Source organism: Equus caballus, chromosome 9, assembly GCF_041296265.1.
Source record: "Equus caballus isolate H_3958 breed thoroughbred chromosome 9, TB-T2T, whole genome shotgun sequence".
NCBI lineage: Eukaryota > Metazoa > Chordata > Mammalia > Perissodactyla > Equidae > Equus > Equus caballus.
Genome location: NC_091692.1, coordinates 54,984,679 through 55,010,049, shown reverse-complemented (window position 1 = coordinate 55,010,049; position 25,371 = coordinate 54,984,679). Strand labels below are relative to the sequence as shown.

At 38.5% G+C, this 25,371-nt stretch overlaps 1 protein-coding gene and 1 pseudogene across 1 annotated transcript in view; both read right to left on the bottom strand.

Annotated features, from left to right (window-relative positions):
* Nucleotides 1–2,520: 2,520 nt before the first annotated feature.
* The window catches only part of LOC138915577 (large ribosomal subunit protein uL15m-like), a 254,981-nt gene continuing 232,130 nt past the window's right edge, over nucleotides 2,521–25,371 (bottom strand). Inside the window, exons 3-6 of the mRNA XM_070222321.1 lie at nucleotides 8,348–8,506; nucleotides 7,582–7,747; nucleotides 4,972–5,095; nucleotides 2,521–4,472 (exon numbers count right to left, since the gene is read on the bottom strand). Coding sequence (XP_070078422.1) covers nucleotides 4,138–4,472; nucleotides 4,972–5,095; nucleotides 7,582–7,747; nucleotides 8,348–8,506 — 784 coding nt within the window. The 3' untranslated portion in view covers nucleotides 2,521–4,137. The remainder of the gene's footprint in view (nucleotides 4,473–4,971; nucleotides 5,096–7,581; nucleotides 7,748–8,347; nucleotides 8,507–25,371) is intronic.
* LOC138915568 (ligand-dependent nuclear receptor corepressor-like protein pseudogene) lies at nucleotides 15,143–17,049 on the bottom strand (annotated as a pseudogene).

Genomic DNA, 25,371 nt, shown 5'->3' with positions numbered 1-25,371 from the left:
TATCCCCACAGATGTGTATGTTTGGAAGAGGGGTGTGGCTAGAGGGGGCAGAAAACTTACCTCTTTGCTTCACAGGTCTTCATATCAAGGGTGACTGTATCTGAAGAACTTAATCTGGCCTGGATCTGATTTAGATTATGAGATCCTGGGCCTTGAACCGGACCCAAATGCTGTAATGAAATCAAATTTTTGAGGGGTCTTGGGAGAAGGTAAGTATGTTTTGCAAGTGAGAGGAATTTAAATAATTTGTAGCCCAAATGCAGACTGTGGTGTTTTTAAAATATGTCCATAAATCCTTTAACACTCTTCTCATTGAGGGCAGTTTCCGTGTCCCCTTCCTTCAAATCTCAGCTGATATAAGTAACTCACTTTTAACAAATAGAATATAGCAGATGTGATGCTGCAGGACTCCTGAAGCTATGTCATGAAAGGCAATGTTGATTCTGACTTGTTTGCAAAGACGCTTGCTTTTGGAACCTTGGGGCCACCATGCAGTGGAAATCCCAAGTCACACGGAGAGGCCAAATGCTGGTGCTCCTGTGAACCCTCACTGAGGACCCAGACTACAGCCAAAATCAACTCACAGACATGTGAAGACTCCTCTGATTGATTCCAGCCACCAGCCACGGAGTCACCCTGACCTGTCAAGTCTTCACGAGCCTGTGCCCCAGACACCATGCAACATGTAGAAGCTTCCTCCTATGCTTTTCCTGAATTCTAAACCCACAGAACCCATAAGTATATGGAAAGGTGGTTTTCAGCCAGTAGTTTTGTAAGAATTTGTTATCTAACAATAGAAACCCCAATATAGGATTTGTAAATTTATATTTATACTAGAAGCTAAAACTTCATAATGCTTTATCTTGAAACTGTTGTGTAGCCTGGGTGTAGAGTTTCTCTTGCTACGGAAATGCAATTAATTTAGAATATACTTTTATATTTATTTTTCGGCTAGACTTTTCCTAGGTACAGTTGTGGTGGACACTGAAGCCACACCAACTGGATGGCACACATTTAGTGACAAATTCTTAGAGGAATCCCAGCTGGAGTCCAAGAAAAAAACAAAGACTTGTCTGTCAACTCCCTGTGTTTGTGGGTTTCTATTTCAGCCAAGTTTTTCATTGAGGGTTAGTTTTACTGTAGGGGTTTCATTGTGAAACACGGATCCTTCAGGGTCCCAGTACAGAGTTCCTCTTCCAGTAGGGATAGTAAAACCCAATCCTCTAGGTTCTAGAGAAGCTCCCCACCCATCCTCCCATACCCATCAACTTAGGGAAGCGGTACACCAGCCTCAGCACTGGATGCTCATTGAGCTTGTTCTGAACTCCTCCTCCTTTGTGGAAAACGAGGCATTGTGCTTTCCTTTATATGACCTCAATTTTGCAGGTACAAGAATGCTTGATATAATTTGTCTTGCATATCCAGGCGTTTACAGTGGAAGGTTTTTCAGATTAGCTACTCATGCACAGTGCCATGCCTTATTTTATTTTTTGTTATGAACAAAAAATGGTGCCTTTAGAAAACATAAATAAGCATTTTCAATGTTTTTTACTATGTATTTGTTCAAATAATGATAAATGTTTTTATTTTACCAAAATGAAGTAATATCAGACACAGTGTCTTCTAACTCTTTTTACTTAAAGATACTTCATGGCTATATTATCCATGTTATTAAACACAACATTTATTAAATACTCATAACTTTTATTGCCTCTATTTTGTACTATTGGATTACTTCAAATATTTTCTGTTAGTCTTCTAATATTGGCTGGTTATGTTTCAAATATTTCAAAATTAAAAGCAGATTTGTGATGATTATCTAAATATTTTCTGATGTGTGGTCTATGTTTTGGCTTATGGTACCTGCTTGATTTCTCTCCAAGGGGAGGTGGTTTTGTATTTTAATTAGGCATGCATCTTCATTATGCACATCAATTCATATAGAACTATTTTAACCCACCACCGAACTTGATTGTCACGGTAGCTGTGCTGCTTTAGTCAACTGGAAACAGAGCAGCTAAATCCCAGATACTCTGGAGTTGGACTGTCCAACACAGTAGCCATTAGCCACATTTGGCTATTGAACACTTGAAATGCAGATAGTCTGAATTGAGATAGGCTGTAAAAGCCAGATTTTGAAAACTTAGTACAAAAAAAGAAGATCAAATATCTCATTACTAAGTGTACACTACGTACATATTGAAATGACAATACTTGGAAATACTGGCTTAAGTAAAACAAATCATTAAAATTAATTTCACCCGTTTAGTCTTACTTCTATTTTTAGTGCTTAGGGGACTGCTGAAGGGCCAGATGGTGAATGGGAAGTTCCTTTTGATAGCGAAAGTACACAACTTTATTCCAAGTGGAGACAAAGGTTGGGGTTACAAGCTGAACAGGTGAAATCCAGTCACATTCGTCTCTCCATCTGACGTTGGGAATGGATCCAGAGAATGGAGATGATGGTTTCACCCAAGTATTTCCGCAATTAGGAGCTCCTTTATGAAATAAATGCATATCTAGCCAGGAAAATAGTCCATTTTTATTCTGGTCTCACGGATATGTACAGGAGAAGAAATTAATAGTAAAATGGTGTGTTCATACATTGTTGTAGACTTTCAAAATACATTTTTAAAAGAACAATTTAATGAAACACATTTATAGCACTTTTTCCATTCTTGAAACTTCCAAAAGTGACTTTTTTCAGATTGAAAACAAAAATGAATTTGCCTCAACTTTTGTTATACTGTTACTAATGAGCTCAGAGTGAAAATTATGTCTTAAAAACATAATAATAATATCTTAAACATAATAATGATAATCTTGAACATAATAAAGATACTATTAAACAGTTGTCTTAAATTTACCAAATAAATAGATGTGCTATTATAAGATAATACTATTCCTGTTGTTTCTCTATCTCTTTCAGGATCATATATGTAACTTCAAAATTAAATCGCCCCTTTTAATTTTCTCTTTTCCACGGCCCAATATTTTCTCACAGAACACAATGTGTTATTATCATCTACCCTAAGTCTATCCTATTGCGTTAGTAAGAAAAACCAACTTAATAGCAGCAGCAACGGATCAACGAGTATATAAAAGCTACGGTGCCTGGCAGCACATTGTTAAACCCTCTGTCATGTGCATTATGGGTACATCAGCCCTTTATGTTCTCACAGAAACATCTTTATATCTACAAGTTTTTGCTACAACTATTTACTTCTGTTTTCTAGCGTAGTACCATTCAAACTGCAATACCTGTTTTCATTACATTTTCCAGAATGCCTAGGTACAGTTTTTGAAAGCACATTTTAAAAAATGTACATTGAAAACTTCTATTATGATCTTTTTTTGAAGTAGTGCACCTTTTCTAAAGTATTTTTAATTATTTTATATTTATAAAAATATATTTTGTAAATATCAAGTACCCTGTAAAATATATGTATATTATGTTATTTAAATAGAACCTAGAATACTTGACATTCAACAAATATATACTGAATGAATAACTTTTTTGATGACGTTGGCAGTCCTTAGTGGTTGGCTAATCAATTTCCATCCCCAAGGATGTTCTGCCTCTCCCATCTACCAACTGTAGAGGCAGGCATAGTTAAGTCTCAGTGCGTCAGCCTCATTGCCCTTAGAGGGAATCAAATGACACAGCTATGGATAATAAGATGTATATGAAAGTCTGCAAGGGGTGGTCATGAGAAAACTTTTGCTTCCTTATGAACAGGGCAGCTATAGCTTGAACCATTCTCCCCGCTTCTTCCTGCCCTTTAAGGTTATTCTTACTGGAGCCATGGTGATCATCTTAGGGTCTTGGGGAGAGGCCATGAGAATTGCAGATACAGAAACTGCAAGATTATTGAACTGCTATGGCTATTACCGTCACTACCAATTCTTCTTAGGTGATAAAAAATAAGAAAAAAACTAATTTGTTTAAGCCATTGCTAGGCAGACTTTCCTTGATAATGACTATGATAAGAAATAATACAATGACCAAGATGAAAGTATTATTGAGAGCCAGGTCGTAGACATCACTCAAACACAGTGACCGCACCAATTCTTTGTTTTATCGCATGGCCTCCTTTTCCAGTCCTCTTTTCCAACTCTGCTTTCTTGGAAGGGAATTCATGAGCTGTAATACTTGAGGACATTCTCCTCTGTAGGTTTCAGGATTTTCTTATCTGCCATATTCACCACCCGTCCAGGAGCAAGACCAAAGAAAATCTGCCTTGGGTCCTTTCGAGTAGTAACTTTGAAGAGTTCATCTTTAGTAACGTCAGGTAAAATATAACCATACTTCTGGGCGAGTTCAAGTCTTGCTTCAGGAAATTTGGCCGGATCCGCCAGGTCACCACGATTCTTTGCATCAGTATAATACGGCACCAGTGCTTCAGGTGCAAGCATTCGTTTTGGAATGGGTTGTCCACGCAGAAAGAATGGAACAGGTTTGCATAGAATTTCTAAAACAATTTTTAAATTAAAAAAAGAGAAAGGCAAATGTTGACTATTTTATTTACATGATGGTTTTCTTTTAATAATGGTATTTTATAATCATTAATTTTTAAATATGACCAAGACGAGAACTTAATTCCAAGAACTCTTTTAATTAAATAAGCTTGTTTTAAGTAAACAAATGGAAATGCTTAATTTTCAAAAGTTTGTATCTTGAAAGTCAGAGTTACTCCTGGGTTACCAACCATTAGTGAGTTTCTAGACATAGGTAACATTGTATTTAAGCCCTGTGTTCAAAAACAAAAACAAAACCTTTTTATGACCTACTGGCTGAGGTCTATCAGAGGACAGAGCCCCACCAGCCACAGCACTAATAAGAAATCCTGAAACAGAAAACAGAGGTGTCCAAACGGCAAGTCAAACAGCCATGAGGACTTTTACAATCCTCACATGCAGCCAGCATGAGACAAAGAGGGAGAGAAGAAAATGACTGCGGAGCAAGCTTACCCAGACTTCTGGGATCACAGAAGGCTGTAGTAACGACACCACCACTCTCTTCGATTGCAGCAATGGCTACTTCCGAAGCCAACTGTACTTCAATATTAACTTTCGCCTTAAAGGTATCAGCACCCTGTAACACGTCAAAATAGTCTGTGAGTAGCTAGCTTGGCTAAAAGTAAATTAACTATGGCAAGCTTCCTTTTTACACTGTGTTTCCTCCTCCAAAATGCCCACAATGTAACAGCAATTCCTACTTCAAAGACTTCTGCTTCCAGGTCCTATCAAATAACATCAAATTCTTTTACATTTTCTAGGCCCCCTTCTTTTACCAATTTTCCTTCCCTGTGAGCAGAGATGACTATATTTTCACTTGATGTATTTCGTAGACACCAATATAAGCACCCATTCCCAGTACTTCGGTAATAGTTGGCTGTTTAACCCTCATAACAACCCTATGACAGGATTATTGCTAAACCAACTTCACAGATGGGGAAACTGAAGCACAGATAGGTTAAATACCTTGCCCAAAATCACAAAGCTAGGATTCTAACCCAGACAGTCCAGCCACAGTATGTGTTCTTAACCACAACATTATGCTGTAGGATACAGATCATGACTTATCTTCCTATCCCTTAACAAGCAAGAGGCCAAGAGAAGGTTAAAGAGGGGGACGAGTGGGCTAGAATCAGCGAAAGAATAAAATATCTGAGCTTTGGAGGGGTCACCCCCTCTAAGAAAAAAGGGAGCAAAGGACAACAGAAATTCACTTTGCATTCATTATTGACTTTACTACAGCCTCTAAACTGACAGAAAATAAGTTTACCTTTCCCTACCATGGTCAACACTGAAAAATGTAGTCCTGAACTTTTTTAAGTTCTACTTTTGATCACTTTAGTTAGGATGTGCTATATTTTAATTTCAAAACAGATTCTGACAAAAATAAAAAGATGGCATCATTACCATTCTTTTTGTAGTGATAAGAATTTTTTCCTATTTTGGTGTGGTTGAAACAAGCTGGCTCCCAATCAAGTTCCTTTTATTAATTATGAACCTTTAATATATTTAAAAAATATTCCATCAATTCTAAGATACACTTTTTCCATCTATGATACCGACCTGCATTTTAATAATTATGGTACGTTTGACTCAATAAAGTAAGGTCTTGCCATATTATTTGTGATTTTTTTTTTTTTTCTGCTGAGGAAGATTCACCCTGAGCTAACATCTGTTGCCCGTCTTTCTCTATTTTGTCTGCGGGTTGCTGCCAGAGCATGGCCGTCGACGAGTGGTGTGGGTCTGTACCCAGGAACTGAACCCAGGCCACAGAAGGGGAGGGCGCCAAACTTAACCACTAGGCCACAGGGCCAGCCCCTATAATTTGTGATTTTTAATTACTATTCCATAGATTGCTTGACCACTCCCCATCCTTGGACATTGGGGTTAGTTGCAGTATTTTAAGTATTATAAAAGCATTTTTAGGAATGTCTTTCTATCAGTTAGGTTTATTTTGTTTTTCCTTGAAAACATGTCTTTCCAAATTGGTAATTTTATGCTGAAGGATCAGAAAGTCTTATTATCCACTATTTACTACAAATCGGAAATCAATTTACAGAGCTGTAAACGATGTGGAACTGTACTTACACAACCACTGCCCTGGTGTCGTTTTCAGGATTATTTTTGTTAGTTTAATAGACACATACCTGTGAGTTGCTGGGATGCGCAGTTTAACAGCTGAAGAGGTCACGGATTTTTCCATGTCAATTTACATGTGCATTCCCTTATACACCCAGAGTAGGATACTGAGACTTAATCGCATATTTGGTAATCTATCTTCAAATCATCTTATTTGAAAATCCTTTATCCGTAAGGTTTACTTTTTCAAAGGAATCTAAAAGGTTTTTCCATAAACATATGCCTCCCTCTAGTGGACACTAAGTTACTCACACAGTTACATTACTGACAACAAGGAGGAGGAGCAGTTAATTAACAACACGTTTATTTGCTTATGAAATGCCTGGCCAATGTCTATAAATAGAAAAGTCCTTTACTGCGATTAGAATTGGATTTGATCCCTTTCTTCCATAAATACTGAATTATTATCATGAGCCAATATTTCCAATATTGCAAACATAGGAATGAATCACAGTACCTGCTCTCAAAGAACTTACATCACACTGAGGAAGACAATGAAAAATAAATGCATTACTTAGTAATAAATGTCAGGTGTTCATATATTCAAAGAAAAAATACTTCGGGCAGAGTAATGCAGACAGAGTACGACTGTGGGGGAAGCGGGTGGGGGCTGAGTGTTCCTTTATAAAAGAAAATCAAAAAAGACCTTTCTGATATTATCAGATCTGAACAGAGAACCAAAGGGAGGGAGGGAACAAGCTGAACGGACACACGGGAGAAGAGCATTCCCGGACCATGGGAACAGAGGCCCCTCGACGTGATCATGCTGGCTTTCTAAAACCACAACTGAGTATAAACACAATCACCACTATGTAATGGTTATAACAATTCAAAAGGGATAAAAACAAAGGAGGCAGAGTATAGATTATATGAAAATCAGAAATAGCCTCCTATCTAACTCCAAAAATACTAATCCAGACTTACCTCCTCTACCAGCTGGACACCATAATCCCTTTTATATGGCTGGATGGTCACACCTCTCCCATTGACAAGCTGGGTTAAGTCAATAGGCTGAGTAGGATCAACTCGACCCAAATCACTAAGATACTGCAGCCTGTTGAGACTCAAAGGCTGATAGTGGCGTCCGAAGCTACAAAACAAGAAAGTAACAGTTGGAAAACTCAACTCTCTTCCTCTAAGTTCTCCAAATCAACTTAAAAGTTTTGTTCTCTATTTTCCTCCAACAATTTAGATGGTAACAAAATAAGACCCTCCTGACTACAACAGAAACGTTATACTGCTTGATTTTTGGTAACGAAACAAAACCAGTATTTCCTTTATTTTGCTAAAAATACTTTGCCTCTTAAGCATTTTACTTCACTCATTCACACAAATCAACAAACAAATTTGGGGAAAATTTAACCCACTATCTGAATTATGCATTAATGGAACTCAAAGTAACCATGGTAGTTGTCATTTTATTGGGTAATCACAATGAGCCAGGTTTTTATATATATTATTGCTAAGCCTCTAAACAACAAGGAGAGCAGGCATCATTATCTCCATTTTGCAGTCTCAATGTCTGGGCTATTTTCCCTACTATTCCAAACTAATTGCACGACTAAAGATGCTTCAGAGGAACAGGGGCAAAAGTTTGCTTCAAAGTGACTATCAATTTCTACCAAGCTATTTTTTAGGTGATTCTCAGCGAAAAACAGGGCTTTCTACTTTAAAAAGCAAAGCAACCTACCTATGTCCTTCATTAAACACGTATTTTGGGATTTGTATGTAAAATGGAGTCTGGCCTCCCTCAAAGCCCAGTCGGGGCCGGGTTCCTCTCTGTCGTTCTCCTTTATCTGTCGCCTCTGCCACATCTTCTACCTCTTCTCCGCCCCCTCGGTCGTCTTTCCTAAAGGAAAGAACAAAGTTTTATGATCTACAGATGCCTTTTTATAAACTGTATCTCATCTTTTCGTTGTATATTTTTTGTTACACCATTTATTCATCCAACCAACCAGTACTAGCTAACACTACCTTGTGCCAAGCACTGTCCTAGCTGCTCTAGCGTCCAAACACTCTAAATCAGCATCTTTGCCTCTGAAGATGTACCTAATTCTTGCAACCAAAGTGCAAGCTGTGTTTCAAAGGCAAACTTCCAAGGATGGGATGGGGATAAGGGTTCTACAACAGGCTCGAACGGAAAATAACCTAGAGTTAAACATCCACAACAAACAAAGCTTACATGATAGTTAAGAAATTTTATTTTGGAATTGTAAATATGTCATTGCTACCCATACATTATTTTATTTAAAGATTAATTTATAAAGAAAACATTTTTCTTAATTTACTTCCTGTCACTTCACGAAGGCAACGAACTGATTTTCAAAATTACAGTACGTCACCTAACAGCTTTTCTGGCTGTATTTAGTGATTTGAAGAGACATCTAACGGAATAAATCAATTCAACTCTTTCCCATGAAGCTATACTGGAAAAGTCCTTCATTTTAATTCCAATTTTGAACGGGACAATCATTTTGCAGTGCGACTTCGCTCCTACGCCCTAGCATAATTATGCTTTTAAGCATAAACCGTATTACGAGTTGACACCACGCGAGAAGATTTTCCTCTGCAGTTAAGGAGAACAGGGACTCAGAAACCCTACCTCCATCCCAATACCCTCTGGAGTAAGCAGTCCCCGGAAAGCGCGGGCAGTGCAGGGCCGCTTCCATCGCCCCGTGCGCCAGCGCTTGCCCGCAACGCCACCAGCCACTTACCAGTTTCCTGGAGCCCGGATTCGGCTTTAAGTTGGCCAGGCTAACCCGGGGCAGGGTCCGGAGCAGGTCCAGAGCCCTGGACCCACTGCCCTGCACCGAACCTGCCATGACCCCCCAGCAAGAGCCTCCAAGGGCACCGGGCCGCGTCGGAGCCCATGTGGTCTGGGGCGCTGCTTTACGGCTGCGGCCCCGCCCCTGTCGCAGTGCCGCGAGCGCGCCAGCGCCCTGGAATCCGGCAGCGGCTTCGGAAGCTTTAGAAGACTGACATGTCGGTGTTGCTCTGCCTTTTTTTTTTTTGTAAATTCGCTGCGGATGTCTTCATGGTTTGAGAGATCGTGGCTTGAGCCCGGGCTTGAACGTCCGGTGTTCTCTTCCGCCACAGCAAACGCGCACTGCAAACGCTGCGGTCTGCGGTCCTCAAGAGGCAGCGTCTTCTCTGACCGCGCCGTGGAGAATGAGATAACCTGAGCGCAGAATTACTAATTTTGAATTTGGCTAATCAAACACAGTGAGATTAAACAATACTCAGAGTCCAGCTAGTAAAATGCCTGGCTAATACTAACCTGTGTAATGAAATTCAACCTACGCATTCCCATCAGTGTGCTTCTACGTGTACTGCATTGACCCACCGAGTCGCTGAGATACGAACTTCACTGAGCTGCTCGTGATGACAGGTGCCATAGGAGCGCTTGGCACGTGTCATCGCTGTGTTGTCAGCCTTATTCGATCAATAGCTTGTGGAGGTAGATGTTACTACCTTTTACGGACGGGGACGGTAAGGGTTGGCAAGGTCGGGTAGCTTGACCAAGGTCTCACAACAAGCGGCAGAGCCAGGACTCACACTTACACTGCCTCCTAGTAGAACAGTAGTGTTTCCTAGGATATAAAATTGAATATCTGCAGCATAGAACACATAACATTATTTTCAAGCTAAAAAATAGCTTCCCTATTTTTGTCTTAAGTGAATGTGGTATAGAAAACAAGGTTCCTTTCTTTTTCTTTCTCTTATTCTTTTTATATTTCACTTGTCTCGCTGGGGAGTTTTCTTTCTGGTTCCTCTTAGTGATCACAAATAGTGAAGGAGAGAAATTTTTGGAGGGGAGCTACTTCTATGTTTAATTAAACCCTTTTCAACTTATTTTAAAACAAGTATAAAATACTACAGAAAGAAAAATTTGCATTCATGCTTTATTTAAGCAATATTTATGAGCAAGACACTGAAACCTGTTACTGAAAAATATACGTGGATGAAGTCAAACAAGATCTCGCTCCCACGTTGTTTGAAATCGAGTAGGACAGACTTTCCCAAATTGAGTATTTTATAAGTTAAAAAAAAAAAAGTACGTCTCTTGTGGACCTAATAATGCAAATTCAAGAAAAATACAGATATATGAGTTCTATAAAACAATGTGAAGATAAAGTCCAGACTCTATTTAGAAGTACAAAAGAAAATACTGAAAAAAAATAAGCTAGTTCCTGCCTTTAAGAGGTTTCACTTCAATATATTTCATAATCTTTTCTTTAGAATTTTCATACTTCTGAGAGGAAAATTACAAAATATGTTGCAAAATGTGCCCTCATCTACAGAAATATATACAATTTTTTTCTCTACCTAGAAAATCGTTTGCATTAAGTAATGAACTTTTGGATGAGTGTTAACACCAATAATGTTTCTCATGGAAAAAATGTGTATTGAATAAATGAGATACAGGAAATAAAAAACAATGTGCTGCATTTCTTGCAAGTAGATGCTCTTTGTTGTGTAGGTTATATAATGCTATTGGTGAACATCCGTTAATAATAGTGGAAATAATTGTTTGTAGTTAATTGTAGGCCGTTTGTTTATCCCATATCCAACATGTTGATGAAGCATATAAAACTGTCAAAATAATTTAATGAGTTTCATCTGTGTTTTAAGAATGTAGTTTAAGGTGTGTGGTGAATAAGTCATCAACCCTTACCTGAAGCCTATAGTTTTACATCATCATTATCATTGCATGATAATACTTATTAAGCACCCACCTGCTTGGGGTGTTGTGCTATACTCTGTTTAAATGATGTTAATGAGACCTTGCCATAAGAAAACATCTCAACAAGAGATTTAAAGTCCATCCTAATTCCAGTCCCAGTTGATAGTGACTACTGAATCATTATGTAAAAAGAATAAAACAAGCCCTGTAAAGATGGTGTAATTTGAAGTTCCTTGGGAAGGCCTCTTTCTCACACACTCCCAAATAATTTTCCCCTACCTATCCCAGTGCCTTAACAGTCTGCCAACAGAGATGAATTCTTTTGAGCTCATTATTTAGAGTTAAAATTCTCAAGGTGGGTAGAGAATGAGAGAGGGGGATGAAAATAAAAGGGGATAAATTTATCACATGAGGTACTTGGTATGAACCATAATACTAATACACCGTGAAGTGAAGCATCTGATCAATTTAACCCTCTGTTTCTGAGATTAAAAAACAAAAACATGCATATAAAACTCTCCCATCTAATCTCCCTAAATGAGATCACACATTAAATAATATTTGGCAGGGATGGGAACAGGAGGAGGAAGGGAATTTCAGTTATTAGATTATTACTGATTTTTACCATGAGCCAAAACCAAATCATTTTTATTTTTTATTTATTTTTTAAATTTAAGTGCAAAAGCACTGAAGAGCTTTACTACAAATTACAACCTAGAAACACGTTAACTGAACAATTAAAATTCATACAATCAGATTTAGATATATAACAACACAAAGTAGGAACAGAATTACAGTACAACACAAGACAGATACATGAATTCATTAGAAAATATTGTAATAAATAATTCATGAATCATAGAGCAATTGATTTATGCATAAATATAACTAATTGCCTAACAATCAGTTTATATTAACAAAATCTGTCAAAATCAAGGCAGCCAGAGTTTTACTAAATTACTGTGACAATGGAAATACTGCAATTAAAAAACAAATACAAGTATTTGTACTGTAAACAACTAAAAAAATCAGTCTCACTAAAGTTAGTATACAATTTAATATAAAATTATCATTAGCTACCAGAAATGGTTTAAACAACTTTACTGAGCAGTAGTTTTCTAAAAACAGAGGCACCGTTTTTTCTTTTCCTTCTTTTTTTTTTAAAATATAAAATACTTGAGGAACATTCAAATAAGTAGAAAGCACATAATGGTTGCTTTCACCTTCATTAAAAGTCTGCTGAAACTGGATTTTTCAGAAAATTGTCAATTAATAAGTAATAACTGGTAACTAAATTTATAAAGTACTTTGAAAGTTTAACATAGAGAATATCTTAATGGAATCACTGGGGGGAAGGGGAAGCCATAAATTTCCCTGCCTTTCCAAGTTTGTATGATCAAAAGTGAACTCAGTAACTAGAAACATTTTGTTTCTTTTAAAAGTTAGGAGTTGGGGGCTGGCCCCGTGGCCGAGTGGTTAAGTTCGCGCGCTCCGCTGCAGGCGACCCAGTGTTTCGTTAGTTCGAATCCTGGGCGCGGACATGGCACTGCTCATCAGACCACGCTGAGGCAGCGTCCCACATGCCACAACTAGAAGAACACACAACGAAGAATATACAACTATGTACCGGGGGGCTTTGGGGAGAAAAAGGAAAAAATAAAAAAATCTTAAAAGTTAGGAGTTGATCATTACCTACAAACTATCAAAAAATATTTGATTTACTATTTCTGACCAAAAATAAATAATACAAGTACTAAAACGCGGCAAATTAACTATAATATTACCTATAAAACTACTGAGCACTGTGAAGTCAATAGCAAAATGATCCCTGATTTTATGAATCCTGTCAAGTTTTTGGTCAGGTCATCTTTTAAATGATATAAAAGTGTTCTGTAAATATCCCTTTACTATAAACTTCTCAATCAATTTATTAATGTAAATATAGTGTGAGGAATAAAAAAGCTCAATACAATATAAATATTATGTAATGCCTTCAAGCCCCCAAATTTTTGCAAGTAAAATTCTGTATAAAGAGGTCAATAAAATTGTGTTGAAACATTAACTTTGCTTTTCACTGGGGGCGCGGGGGGCGGGGAGGGGAAATACATTAAATCATCCAAGTTCTGGCCCTCACAAAATATGGCTTAATTCTTTAAAAAGAAAGATGACCCTGACATCTGCTGTTTTGCAATCTATTATGTATACTTTCTTGGGGGAATAAAAAAGAGCGAGAGGATTCATACCCTAGCATGCAGGTAACATTAATTGCTGAAGAGGGTTCAGTATAGATCGAAGAGACCAAATATCTACTTGGTTGTGTATTTCCCTCTCTTCAGTTTCCTTATACATATGTAAGCAGTTTTTCAATGTAATAGCTGAAAATCTCTTTAGTATTACATGTATATGTGATTATTAGATACACACAAACACAAGTGTAAAAACACAAGTATTTGACAAGGTGTACTTATTTTTTAAATTCAGCTTTAAGTATTCCTTTTGGACTTAGGAAAACTGGCTTAGAAAAATGATCAGAACCTGACTTTTAACAGAGCAAAGGGGCACTCGGAGAACTGTGAACATATGAAGCAAATCCCCAATCTTTATATGGAGGCACATGCTTTATAACATTTTACCACTAAAACGGCATACTCCATAAATCCAACATGGATACTCTGAACCACATTTTAAAACTGCTATATAAAAATTACTGGTCTCTTTTATGAGGCTAGTAAAAGTTAAAATGCACTGCCCAGCTTCTAACTGCCCAATTAGTAGAGTTTACATTACTGAAAGTTCAAAACAGCTTCAGTGTTAAATATTTGTAAATCCATTTAAGACCCTGAACAAACTGCAAATTTGGTTATTAGCAAAACGATAATGTATCGCCCACCAAAATGAAATCTGTAATTCATTTTTGATAAACTGAAAATGTTTTGAAATGTCACAGCAGCAAATATATTAAAGTTACACTGAGGTTTTTCAATAGTAGGAGTCTATCACAATCCTTAAAATTTAAAGTAGTCATAACATCAACCAACCAGCACATTTAAACCAAAATGATCATTCGCAAGCTTTTTCTGTGCCCATTATAAACATGCTCTAAGTTGCATTCCAACTTTCTTTTCTAATCTTACACATTAGCTTATTTTTCAAATGAAAAACAAAATTAAATTATTTTAATAATTAAATTTAAATTACTTTTTGTTCTTAGTATTCCATCTTATATTAAAGGATTTTATAGCTCCTGGGGTTAACAATGTGTCAGTTTTTTTCAAAAAGTGTATACCTTATAAACCCCAACTTCCTGCTACAACAACTGTTAAATGATAAATATTAAATTTCATTATACATATCATTTAAGGTTTTCTTGTCTATTCCTGGTGGATGCACTTGAGTGCATTTCATATTTCATAGAATGCACTGTAGTGTCCTAATACTGTATATATTAATTTTTCTTAGTATGGAGATAGCTGCGTATTTAAACTCTGATTGGTTGGTTGACGTACTTACAGTAACTCTAAGTATGTTAGGTAAAAATGTTTAAAAACTATTAATATCATATTTCCATTATAAGATGGTTTAACTGAATGGCTGGGGTGGTCTTTCACCTATAAAAATGTTTCACTTGACAATTACTTGTTTTCCCACAACGCTTTATGCTATTGACTACTAAAGAAAACCTCAATCTTTTTCACCTATTTATACAAGGATTAAATACAAACTATCAGAATTAAGTAAGCAACTATATAATTCTGTCCACAGTGAAAACCCTGAATAAAACTTTTTTTCAAAAGGCATGTAAGTGGTTTTTGAACTGCAAAATTTCATGTCTCCTGTCAGAGTGAGCATCTGTAATTCCCACGTGTGTGTATATAGACACACAAACACACACCTGTGCACATACACACACACACAAACACACGTACAAACATTTTCCTAACAAGTAATCTACACAGGCTTGCTGCTGTTTTTGCAGCTGCCAGTCCCTGAATCTGTCATATTATATAACCCAGTGTCTGGTACTCGGAGTTTCTTCGGAGGAGGAGTCTTCAGTGTTCCAGATCTTTCTTTTACCTTGTATTCTAAAGTGCCGTGAGGTACCCCATAAATTCCTTGTGCTTTGGAAGCACTCATTTTGCCACTCATCACCATTGCAATAGCCTCTTCCATTATTTCATGATCATACTGCCGATAACGGCCACGTTTTTTCCTGGGCTGCTTATTATCTTTTCGATCCAATCCATCTTCAGTATTTTCAGAGGTTCCATCAACTGTTCCATTTTTAGAATTAAGACACAAAGGAGAGAGGTCCCCGGGTAGAAAGTAAGAGTCAACACTTGAGTGAGTTACGGGCCCAGAACATTCTATTTTCTTCTGTTTAGGGAGTATATTTTTCAGTTTTTGGAGAGCTGATCCTTCTAGGACTGGAGAGGTTTTGGAAACTTGATACATAACATCCAGCAGACCAGGACCATCAGGTTGTGGTTTTGAAACAGAACTTACTCGTAGTTGAGGAATTTTTAACTGTACAGTAGGACGTGAAGTTTCATATTGTAGGCTTTCATTTTTTTCTTTAAATTAGATTGAGTTTACTTTTTTCTGTGCGCTCTGCTTGAGCTCTTGCCCACAGGGCTACTTTATGCAGCACTGCACAAGTTTCTTTACTGTCTTTATATGAGTAACTATCACTGAAATCTCGAGCTTTGTTTTTAAAAGATGCAGGCTTCCCTGCTGGTAAGGCTTCTAAGTGGAGAAGTAAAGTTTTTTGAGGTATGCCTGCTTTATTTCTGTCCAGTGCTCCAGACTGAATGTCTTTCAAAGCTTTTGAGAGCAAACCATCTGCAAACTCAGCACTTCTCTCCACATAGTCCTCTCTGTTTCTCTGTAGTCTCCCAGCCATTGAATTTTCAGAAGAAGGATCGCATACGGACGACTCTTCAGATTTTATGCTGGTTTTCTTTGTAGAGAGATCTAACACTCCATCCCCTTGCTGAGTATTTTGTTCTTGCATTCGATTCACAGTGAGGTCTAAGGGGCCTTCCTGTTCTTCCTGAAGGGAGTTTTCTGCTTGATTCATTTGAATACTTTTACATATTAGACTTGGTCCAATTGAACCATTTCTATTCTCTTGAATTTTACCACTTTTTGAAATATACTCAATTGCAAACTGACGTATCATCTTTTTCATTAATTCCTGAGCAACTAGGGGAATGTTAGGATCACAGTTCTGAGGAAGGTCTTTCTTTCGAAAGAGTGCATTTAGCTAATTTTCTGCTTGGCATTCAGTCTTTCAGTGTTGGACTGGCCCTGAGATGACAGTTCCTCTGTTGGTGTTGACTGTGAAGAATCAAGAGATGGTAGACAATCCTTCAAATAAACTCAGGGCTCTTCGTAGCCGTGGTCCATAAAGCCCTTCTAAAATACTCTCAAAACCTACACAGTGCATGAGACGGTGGCGCCAAGAGTCGAGTTCCCGCCGGCATCCTCTCCTCTCCGCCGCGCACCGAGGGCTCCGGCACCGGGCGGCGAGGGCAGCGGCCACTCTCTCTCTTCCCTTGTCCATCCGCGTCCCGCGTCACGCGCCCTCATTTACATACGAGCGGCGCAGGCACGAGGCAGGGGCGCGAGCCCCGGAGCGCCAAAAACAAATCATTTTAAGAATGAGACCAAGAATAGACTCATTTTGTAGTGATCAAAGTTGAGGAGCAGAAAACAACCAGAGATGTGCTTTTCCTCAGTGAAGGCGGGAGGAAGCCAGGGGCAGGAGGGCAGTGAATCCCTTTGATACTGGGAGAAAACCAATTCCGAGAGAGCCAATCAGAGGGCACGGGAAGGGGCTGGAAATAAATGTCACCTCGACAAAACCTACCCAGTTGTATCAAAGCTTGGCCCTGACTTCAAGGCCTTCATTCGCAGCTAAATAGTTTCTGTTTTAATTTTATTAAAGTATACTAACGCATACATTTGTTATGAAAAACATCAAGTCATACAAAATAATAATGAGGGACAAAAGTTCTCCACAGGCAATTACTTTTCACTTTGTTTTTTATTTCTTCCGGTGACTGCCTCCATATTTATAAATTAAAGGATCTCAATCACTAATTGTTTTATCAATTTTTGACATTGTGGATTCACTTATGACAGGTGAGGATTTAGATAATTTAAACTATTTCCTCTTAGTATTTTAGTTATTTTATGATAAACCGTATAATTTAAATAAGGTAAGTACTTCAAACATCTGTTTTTTTGGATTTTCAACTTTCAAAATTATACATTAGCTCCTCACTCTGTGCGAGATGAAGATACTTACACACCTAACCTCTCACACTTCTTTGCTCCTTCTACTTGCCAACTTCTGTTAGCTATATATTTTCTTTAACATTGTTATAGATTATAATGTACTTATACACTTTAAGTGATCATTTAGGGTAAATAAGAAGCTACAACAATCACTGTATTTGCTCTCTCTAGAACACTTTTCATTATTGCCCTCTTTCCTGGCCACAAAGAACTGGCTTTCAGGTTGACAAGCTTTCTTTAAATTCCTGATCACAAACCTTAAGCTGGTCATCCTTTTCCAGGGTTTTAGAAAACTTACTTTTTCGCTCTCAGCGATGACTATTTTGTATGTTCTCTCTTGGCCAATGATTTTCCTTTACACTTCAGAAAAAAGTCACGAGATAGGGAACTTCTCCCACATCCCACCACTAAATGTACAATCCTTCCTACAACTGCATTTATCTTCTGCATCATATTAAAGAGAAGGAAGTGGCTTTTCTTCTGTTAATCTTCAGTCTTTCCAGCTGTGATCTGGACTCCTATGTCTGCTACCCACTTAGGGATTTAGTTGTTTTCCTTATCCCCTCTCTTTACTGCATCATCAATCTCTCCTCAGGCTGGATGGTCTCTTCATCATAAAAAATGTTGTAATATCGCTCACCTTAAAAAAACAAAGACAAAACACCACTTTTCTTTACCCCGTAATCCCTCTAGCTGAGCCTATTTCTCTGCTTGCTTTCATAGCAAAACTTCTTGAAAGAGTTCTACGTGGACTCTCTTTTCCTCCTCTTTGATTCATACGTTTTCCTATGAATAACCTCCATATTGCCAAATCTGATAAGAAATGCAAATCAAAATCACAATTGAGATATCACCTCACAAATGTTAGGATGACTATTACCAAAAAACAAAAAATGGCAAGTGTTGGCAAGGATGCGGAGAAATTGGAACCCTTGCACACTGTCGATGGGAATGTAAAATGGTGCAGCCACTATGGAAAACAGTATGGAGGTTCCTCAAAAAATTAAAAGTAGGGGCTGGCCCAGTGGTGTAGTGGTTAAGTTCAGCTCTCTCCGCTTCTGCAGCCCAGGTTTGCAGGTTCAGATCCCGGGTGCAGACATACACCGCTTGTCAAGCCATGCTGTGGTAGCAACCCACATATAAAATAGAGGGAGATTGGCACAGACGTTAGTTCAAGGCCACTCTTCCTCAAGCACAAAGGGGAAGATTGGCAGCAGATGTTAGCTTAGGGCCAGTCTTCCTCAAAAAAAAGAAAAATTAAAAATAGAGGCTGGCCTGGTGGTATAGTGGCGAAGTTCATTCGCTCCACTTTGGCGGCTGGGGTTTCATGGGTTCAGATCCCAGGTGTGGGCCGACACACCATTCATCAAGCCACTCTGTGGTGGCATCCCACGTACAAAAAATAGAGGAAGATTGCGGCCAACCCGACGGCATAGTGGTTAAGTTCGTGTGCTCCACTTTGGCGACCTGGGGTTCGGAGGTTCAGATCCTGGGCATGGACCTAGCACCATTCGTCAAGCCACACTGTGAAAGCATCCCACATACAGTAGAGGAAGATTAGCACAGATGTTAGCTCAGCGACAATCTTCCTCAAGCAAAAAGAGGAAGATTGGCAACAGGTGTGTTAGCTCAGGGTCAATCTTCCTCACCAAAAAAAACCACATTAAAATAGACTACCACATGATCCTGCAATTCTACTCCTCGGTATATATGCAAAGACTTGAAATTAGGATTGTGAAGAGATATCTACACTCCCACATTTATTGCAGCATTATTCACAATAGTCAAGATATAGAAACAACTCAAATGTCCATCAATAGTCAAGTGGATAAAGAAAATGAGGAAAATGCGAGATAGACACACAATTAAACATTATTCAAACTTAAAAATTAAGGAAATACTACCATTTGTAAAAGCATAGATGGACCCGGAAGATATTATGCTAACTGAATACCATTCACAATCGCAACAAAAAGAATAAAATACCTCGGGGTAAATTTAACCAAGGAAGTGAAGGACCTATATAATGAAAATTGCAAGGCCTTTCTGAGAGAATTGGATGACGACATAAGGAGATGGAAAGACATTCCATGTACATGGATTGGAAGAATAAACATAGTTAAAATGTCCGTTCTACCTCAAGCAATCTACAGATTCAACGCTATCTCATCAGAATCCCAATGACATTCTTTACAGAATTAGAACAAAGAATCCTAAAATTTATATGGGGCCACAAAAGACCCCGAATTGCTAAAGCAATCCTGAGAAAAAAGAACAAAACGGGAGGCATCACAATCCCTGACTTCAAAACTTACTACAAAGCTACAGTAATCAAAACAGCATGGTACTGGTACAAAAACAGGTGAACAGATCAATGGAATAGAATTGAAAGCCCAGAAATAAAACCACACATCTATGGACAGCTTACCTTCGACAAAGGAGCTGAGTGCATACAATGGAGAAAAGAAAGTCTTTTCCAAAAATGGTGCTGGGAAAACTGGAAAGCCACATGTAAAAGAATGAAAACTGACCATTCTTTTTCACCATTCACTAAAATAAACTCAAAATGGATCAAAGACCTAAAGGTGAGACCTGAAACCATAAGGCTTCTAGAAGAAAACGTAGGCAAGTACACTCTCTGACATCAGTATTAAAAGGATCTTTTCGGACACCATGTCTTCTCAGAGAAGGGAAACAACAGAAAGAGTAAACAAATGGGACTTCATCAGACTAAAGAGCTTCTTCAAGGCACATGAAAACAGGATTGAAACAAAAAAAACAACCCACTAACTGGGAAAAAATATTTGCAAGTCATATATCTGACAAAGGCTTGATATCCATAATATATAAGGAACTCTCACAACTCAACAACAAAAAAATCAAACCACCCGATCAAAAAATGGGCTGGAGACATGAACAGACATTTCTCCAAAGAAGATATACAGATGGCTAATAGGCACATGAAAAGACGCTCATCATCGCTGATCATCAGGAAAATGCAAATGAAAACTACACTGAGATATCACCTTACACCCATTAGAATGACAAAAATATCTAAAGCTAATAGTAACAAATGTTGGAGAGGTTGTGGAGAGAATGGAACCCTCATACACTGCTGGTGGGAATGCAAACTACTGCAGCCGCTATGGAAAACAGTATGGAGATTCCTCAAAAAACTAAAAATAGAACTACCATACGATCCAGCCATTCCACTACTGGGTATCTATCCAAAGAGCTTGAAGTCAGCAATCCCAAAAGTCCTATGCACCCCAATGTTCACTGCAGCATTATTTACAATAGCCAAGACATGGAAGCAACCTAAGTGCCCATCAACAGATGAATGGATAAAGAAGTTGTGGTATATATATACAATGGAATACTACTCAGCTGCAAAACAGAACAAAATCATCCCATTTGCAACAACATGGATGGACCTTGAGGGAATTACGTTAAGTGAAATAAGCCAGTTAGAGAAGGATAATCTCTGTATGACTCCACTCATAGGAGGAATTTAAAAATGTGGACAAAGAGAACAGATTAGTGGCTACCAGGGGAAAGGGGGGGTGGGGGGCGGGCACAAAGGGTGAAATGGTGCACCTACAACACGAATGACAAACATTAATGTACAACTGAAATCACACAAGATTGTAACCTATCATTAACTCAATAAAAAAAAAGATATTATGCTAACTGAAACAAGTCAGTCACAGAATGACAAATATAGCATGATTTCTCCTATAGGAGGTATCTAAAATAGTCAAACTTAGACAAGCAGAAAATAGATTGGTGGTTGCCAGGGGACGGGAGTGGGGAAAATGGAGAGTTGTTGTTCAGCATCAAGTTTTAGTTATGCAGGATACATAAGTTCTAGAGATCTACAACATTATAAACTTAAGAGGATAAGTCTTAGGTTAAATGTTCTTCCCACACACACACACAAAAGCAAAGGGACGTAAGAAATCTTTTGGAGGTGATGGATATATTTATTACCAGGATTGTGGTGATGGTATCATGGGTGTAAGCATATTGTCCAACTTCATCACAATGTATACATTAACTATGTACAATTTTTTAATGTTAATTATACCTCAATAAAGCTGAAAAAAATATAAATTCTCTGTTCTCTTAAATGAGTTCTTAGCAGCATTCAAAGCAGTTGAGCACTTGCTCCTTGAAATACTTTTCTTGTTGGGTTTCTGGATAGCCCATGCTTCTCTCACTTTTAGTGGCTCCTCTTATACTATCTAACCCCTAAATGTTGAAATCTATTTTTCCTATGCAGGTGATGGGGTTCAGGGCATGCCCACACCCCCGCCCCGCCCACCGCAAGATGCACCACTCTGGTATGTGGATTATTTCAAGCTGAAGAAAATAAAGGCTCAGAAGACTCAGGAAGAACATTCCACCTTCTCCCCAACTGACTAAAAGAAATTTAAAATAAAGGCCAGTCCCCAGGACAAGCCATCACCTTAGATAACTCTGGGTATCTGGTAGACTGGGAGGATCCTTGCTAAGCCCATTCTTATCAAAGTTCTATTTACCAAACATTTGCTTTTCCATTTCCAGGAGTTGCCTTCCTCCCCTTTGAAGCTCCAAATCACTACCCCCAACATCCTCCTTGTCTGTAGCTGAAGAAATTTAAACAGGCAGCCTCAGCCAGATGACTGAGTTACTGTTTCTCCTGAGTTTCTCCCATGTATACATGCTATTAAACTTTGTTTGATTTTTCTCCTGCTAACCTGCCTTTTAAATTATTTGACCAGCCATAAGAACCTTAAGAAAAAGGGGTGGGGGAGGAATTCTCCCACTTCCCCAACACAGGTGATCTTAAATGGTTTATAAATTCTCAGGTTTATATCTGCATCCCAAATATGAGTTCAACTTGTTTGTATTGACAAATAAAAATGGCAAGCAATAGGATATATTGGAGAATATGAGGAAGCCATTTGGTGTAAACCTAATTCGGCCTGACCTTGTCTTTCCAAAAGGGCCTGACCGTGGCTGTTGAGCATGCATTGTATATCTGCTTTAGATATTCCCTATGGCAAGAACAAAGGCCCTTGAGATAAAGGTGCAACTTCCCTCCCTCTCCCAAAGTTGGCATCTCCTTAAGGCTTAAGCGTCTTTCCTTAGGCTAGAAACTGACTGCTGTGCTCACCTGTGACTGCCCAGCTCGAGACAACAGACTTGCCTCCTGCTACGCCCTCTGAGATAGCAGACCCACTACCTGCGGTGTCCATCAAGAGCTGTGCCGACAGGGCAATCTTGTGACTATTGTGGGAGGGACATTTCAATCATATGTGAAACGTCCTGCTTGGGGGTATATAACCACTCTGTACACCTCACTTCTTTGGTGCCCTTTCTTCCTGTGGGAAGAAAGGCCCCGGGCCATGGTCCTCAGATTTCAGCTCAGAACAAATTCACCCAAATTTTCGTTTATAGATTGGTTATAGATTATTTTCATGGACAGTATCTAGCTGTTTAATTGATATCTTGACTAGGATGTCTTCATAACATAGTCAGAAGGAAATTCTAGATATCCAACTCTCTGCCACAGTCCCCCCAAAGTGCTCTTCCCTTATATTCCCCATCTCATTAAATGGCACCTCCATTTATCTAGTTATTAAAGCCAGCAACCTAAGAGTCTTCTTGATGCTTCTCTTCCCTAATTCCCACATAAACAAGACCTATCTTTTTGATCTGCAAACACCATACTTGTTCAACCCCCCTTTATCTTGCCTAGAACAATGCTAGAGTTTACTGACTGATCTACTTTCACTTCCACTGTTGCCCACTTCCAGTCCATTCTCCAAAAGTAGTCAGAGTCTCATTACCCTTCAGTGACTTCACATTGCACTTACCATGGCCTGTAAAAATCAGGCTAATCTGATTCTTTCATGTCTCTCTATCCTCAAAGTGCTGGGAATACTGCAGTGAATGAAACAGGCAAGTCTTCTATTCTCATGGAGTATTCTGGGGGCTTTTTTTGGCAGGGGGTGGGGAATAGAATAAAGAAGTGCAGATAAATAAAACCATTTCTGAAAGTAAAGAGTACTATGAAGACAATTAAACAGGGGATTGTGTTAGACAGCAACTGATATTTGCGGTGGGTTTTAGACTGCGTGGTCAAGGATTGCCTCTCTGAAGGGACATTTGAACTGAATGATACAAAGGAATTTTTAGCACTTTCTCAGCAAAGGTTTATTTCTTGATTGTATCATAATCTCATCAAGGATCATCTGGGAACTCTAGTTTTTATCTAATTCCAGGACCCAGGCTGAGAGAGCAGCCACCAAACTGAAACTTGCAGGTTGCTGTGACAAAAGGAAGTAAGATTCTGAAGGGCCTCACACCAGCAATGAAAAGCTCTAGTCTGTAAGTGACACAGATTTCTTCCACCTATACTTTATTAACCAGAACTATTCACATGACCCCACCCAAACCAAGAATCTGGGAATCGCAGTCCTACCACGTCCTGGAAGGCAGAGAATCAGAAATATTCGGAAAACATAATTAACTACTACTATAGTCCTTCATGTTCACAGGGGAAAATATAAAGGAGGGAAAGTCATAGATACATGCATGGTAGTGGCAGGAGTTCTCCTACAACTGTGCAAGGCCATTAGAATTGCTAGTTCTGGTTCCTCTGGGAGGCATATGGTAGAAACAGAAGACAGTTTGGTGAAGCTTTCCGAGTCTTGCTGCTATCTGATCCCTCTAATACTGAGGAAATGGTTTCTTACTGTTTTGCAGACCTGGAAGAATGAATCCACAGAATGTGACCTCATTGTCCCTACTCAGGATTCTAGTTTGCTCACTTCAGTCAAGGTGCCTTAAACTTTTCTAAAAGTCAAGAACAGTCTGGAAATACATATATTCTCCATATCAACTTCTCAGAGCAAAAATCAAAGAAATGGGCACAAGACCGGCTCAATGTTTTTTATGAATGATTGATAATATTAATTTGAAGACTATTTCTTACATATTATACATCCATTTGTAGAGGGAGTAAAAGGTTATAGACACCACTAAGACATACCTGCTTTTTCTTCTAGCATTTTCAGTTTGTCTTTTTAAAAAACTTAATCCTTTGTTCTGTTTGAAATCTTTCAATTGTGAAATATTTCAGGACTGATATTAAATGTGACTAACACTAAGCCAAATACCTATGTGCCCAATACCCAGCTTATGAAATAAAATATTATAAAAATAGTCATAGGTCTTGTTTTTGCACGCTTTTTGGTGAGGAAGATTGGCCCTGAGCTAACATCTGTTGCCAAGCTTCCTCTTTTTTGTCTCCCAAAAGCCCCAGTACATAGTTCTATATCCTAGTTATAAGTCATTCTAGTTCTTCTATGTGGGAGGCTGCCACAGCATGGCTTGATGAGCGGTGTGTAGGTCTATGCCGAGGATCCGAACCAGCGAACCCCAGGCCGTGGAAGTGGAGAGCATGAACTTAACCACTCGGCCATGGGGATGGCCCCCTATAGGTCTCTTTTTATACCTAATCACATTCCTCTTTCTCCCAGCTTCCCCAGAAGTAACCACTATTCTGAATTTAGAATTTATCCTTCTTGTGCTTTTCTTTGTACTTTTACTACATCTGTATGTATCTGTTATCAATATGTAGTATTTTTGAGATTTGGGGTTCTAGCAATGATGGGGTAAACACAACTGGATTAAAAAGAAAACAACAAGACTTATCCTCCCACCACACACAACTAAGAAAC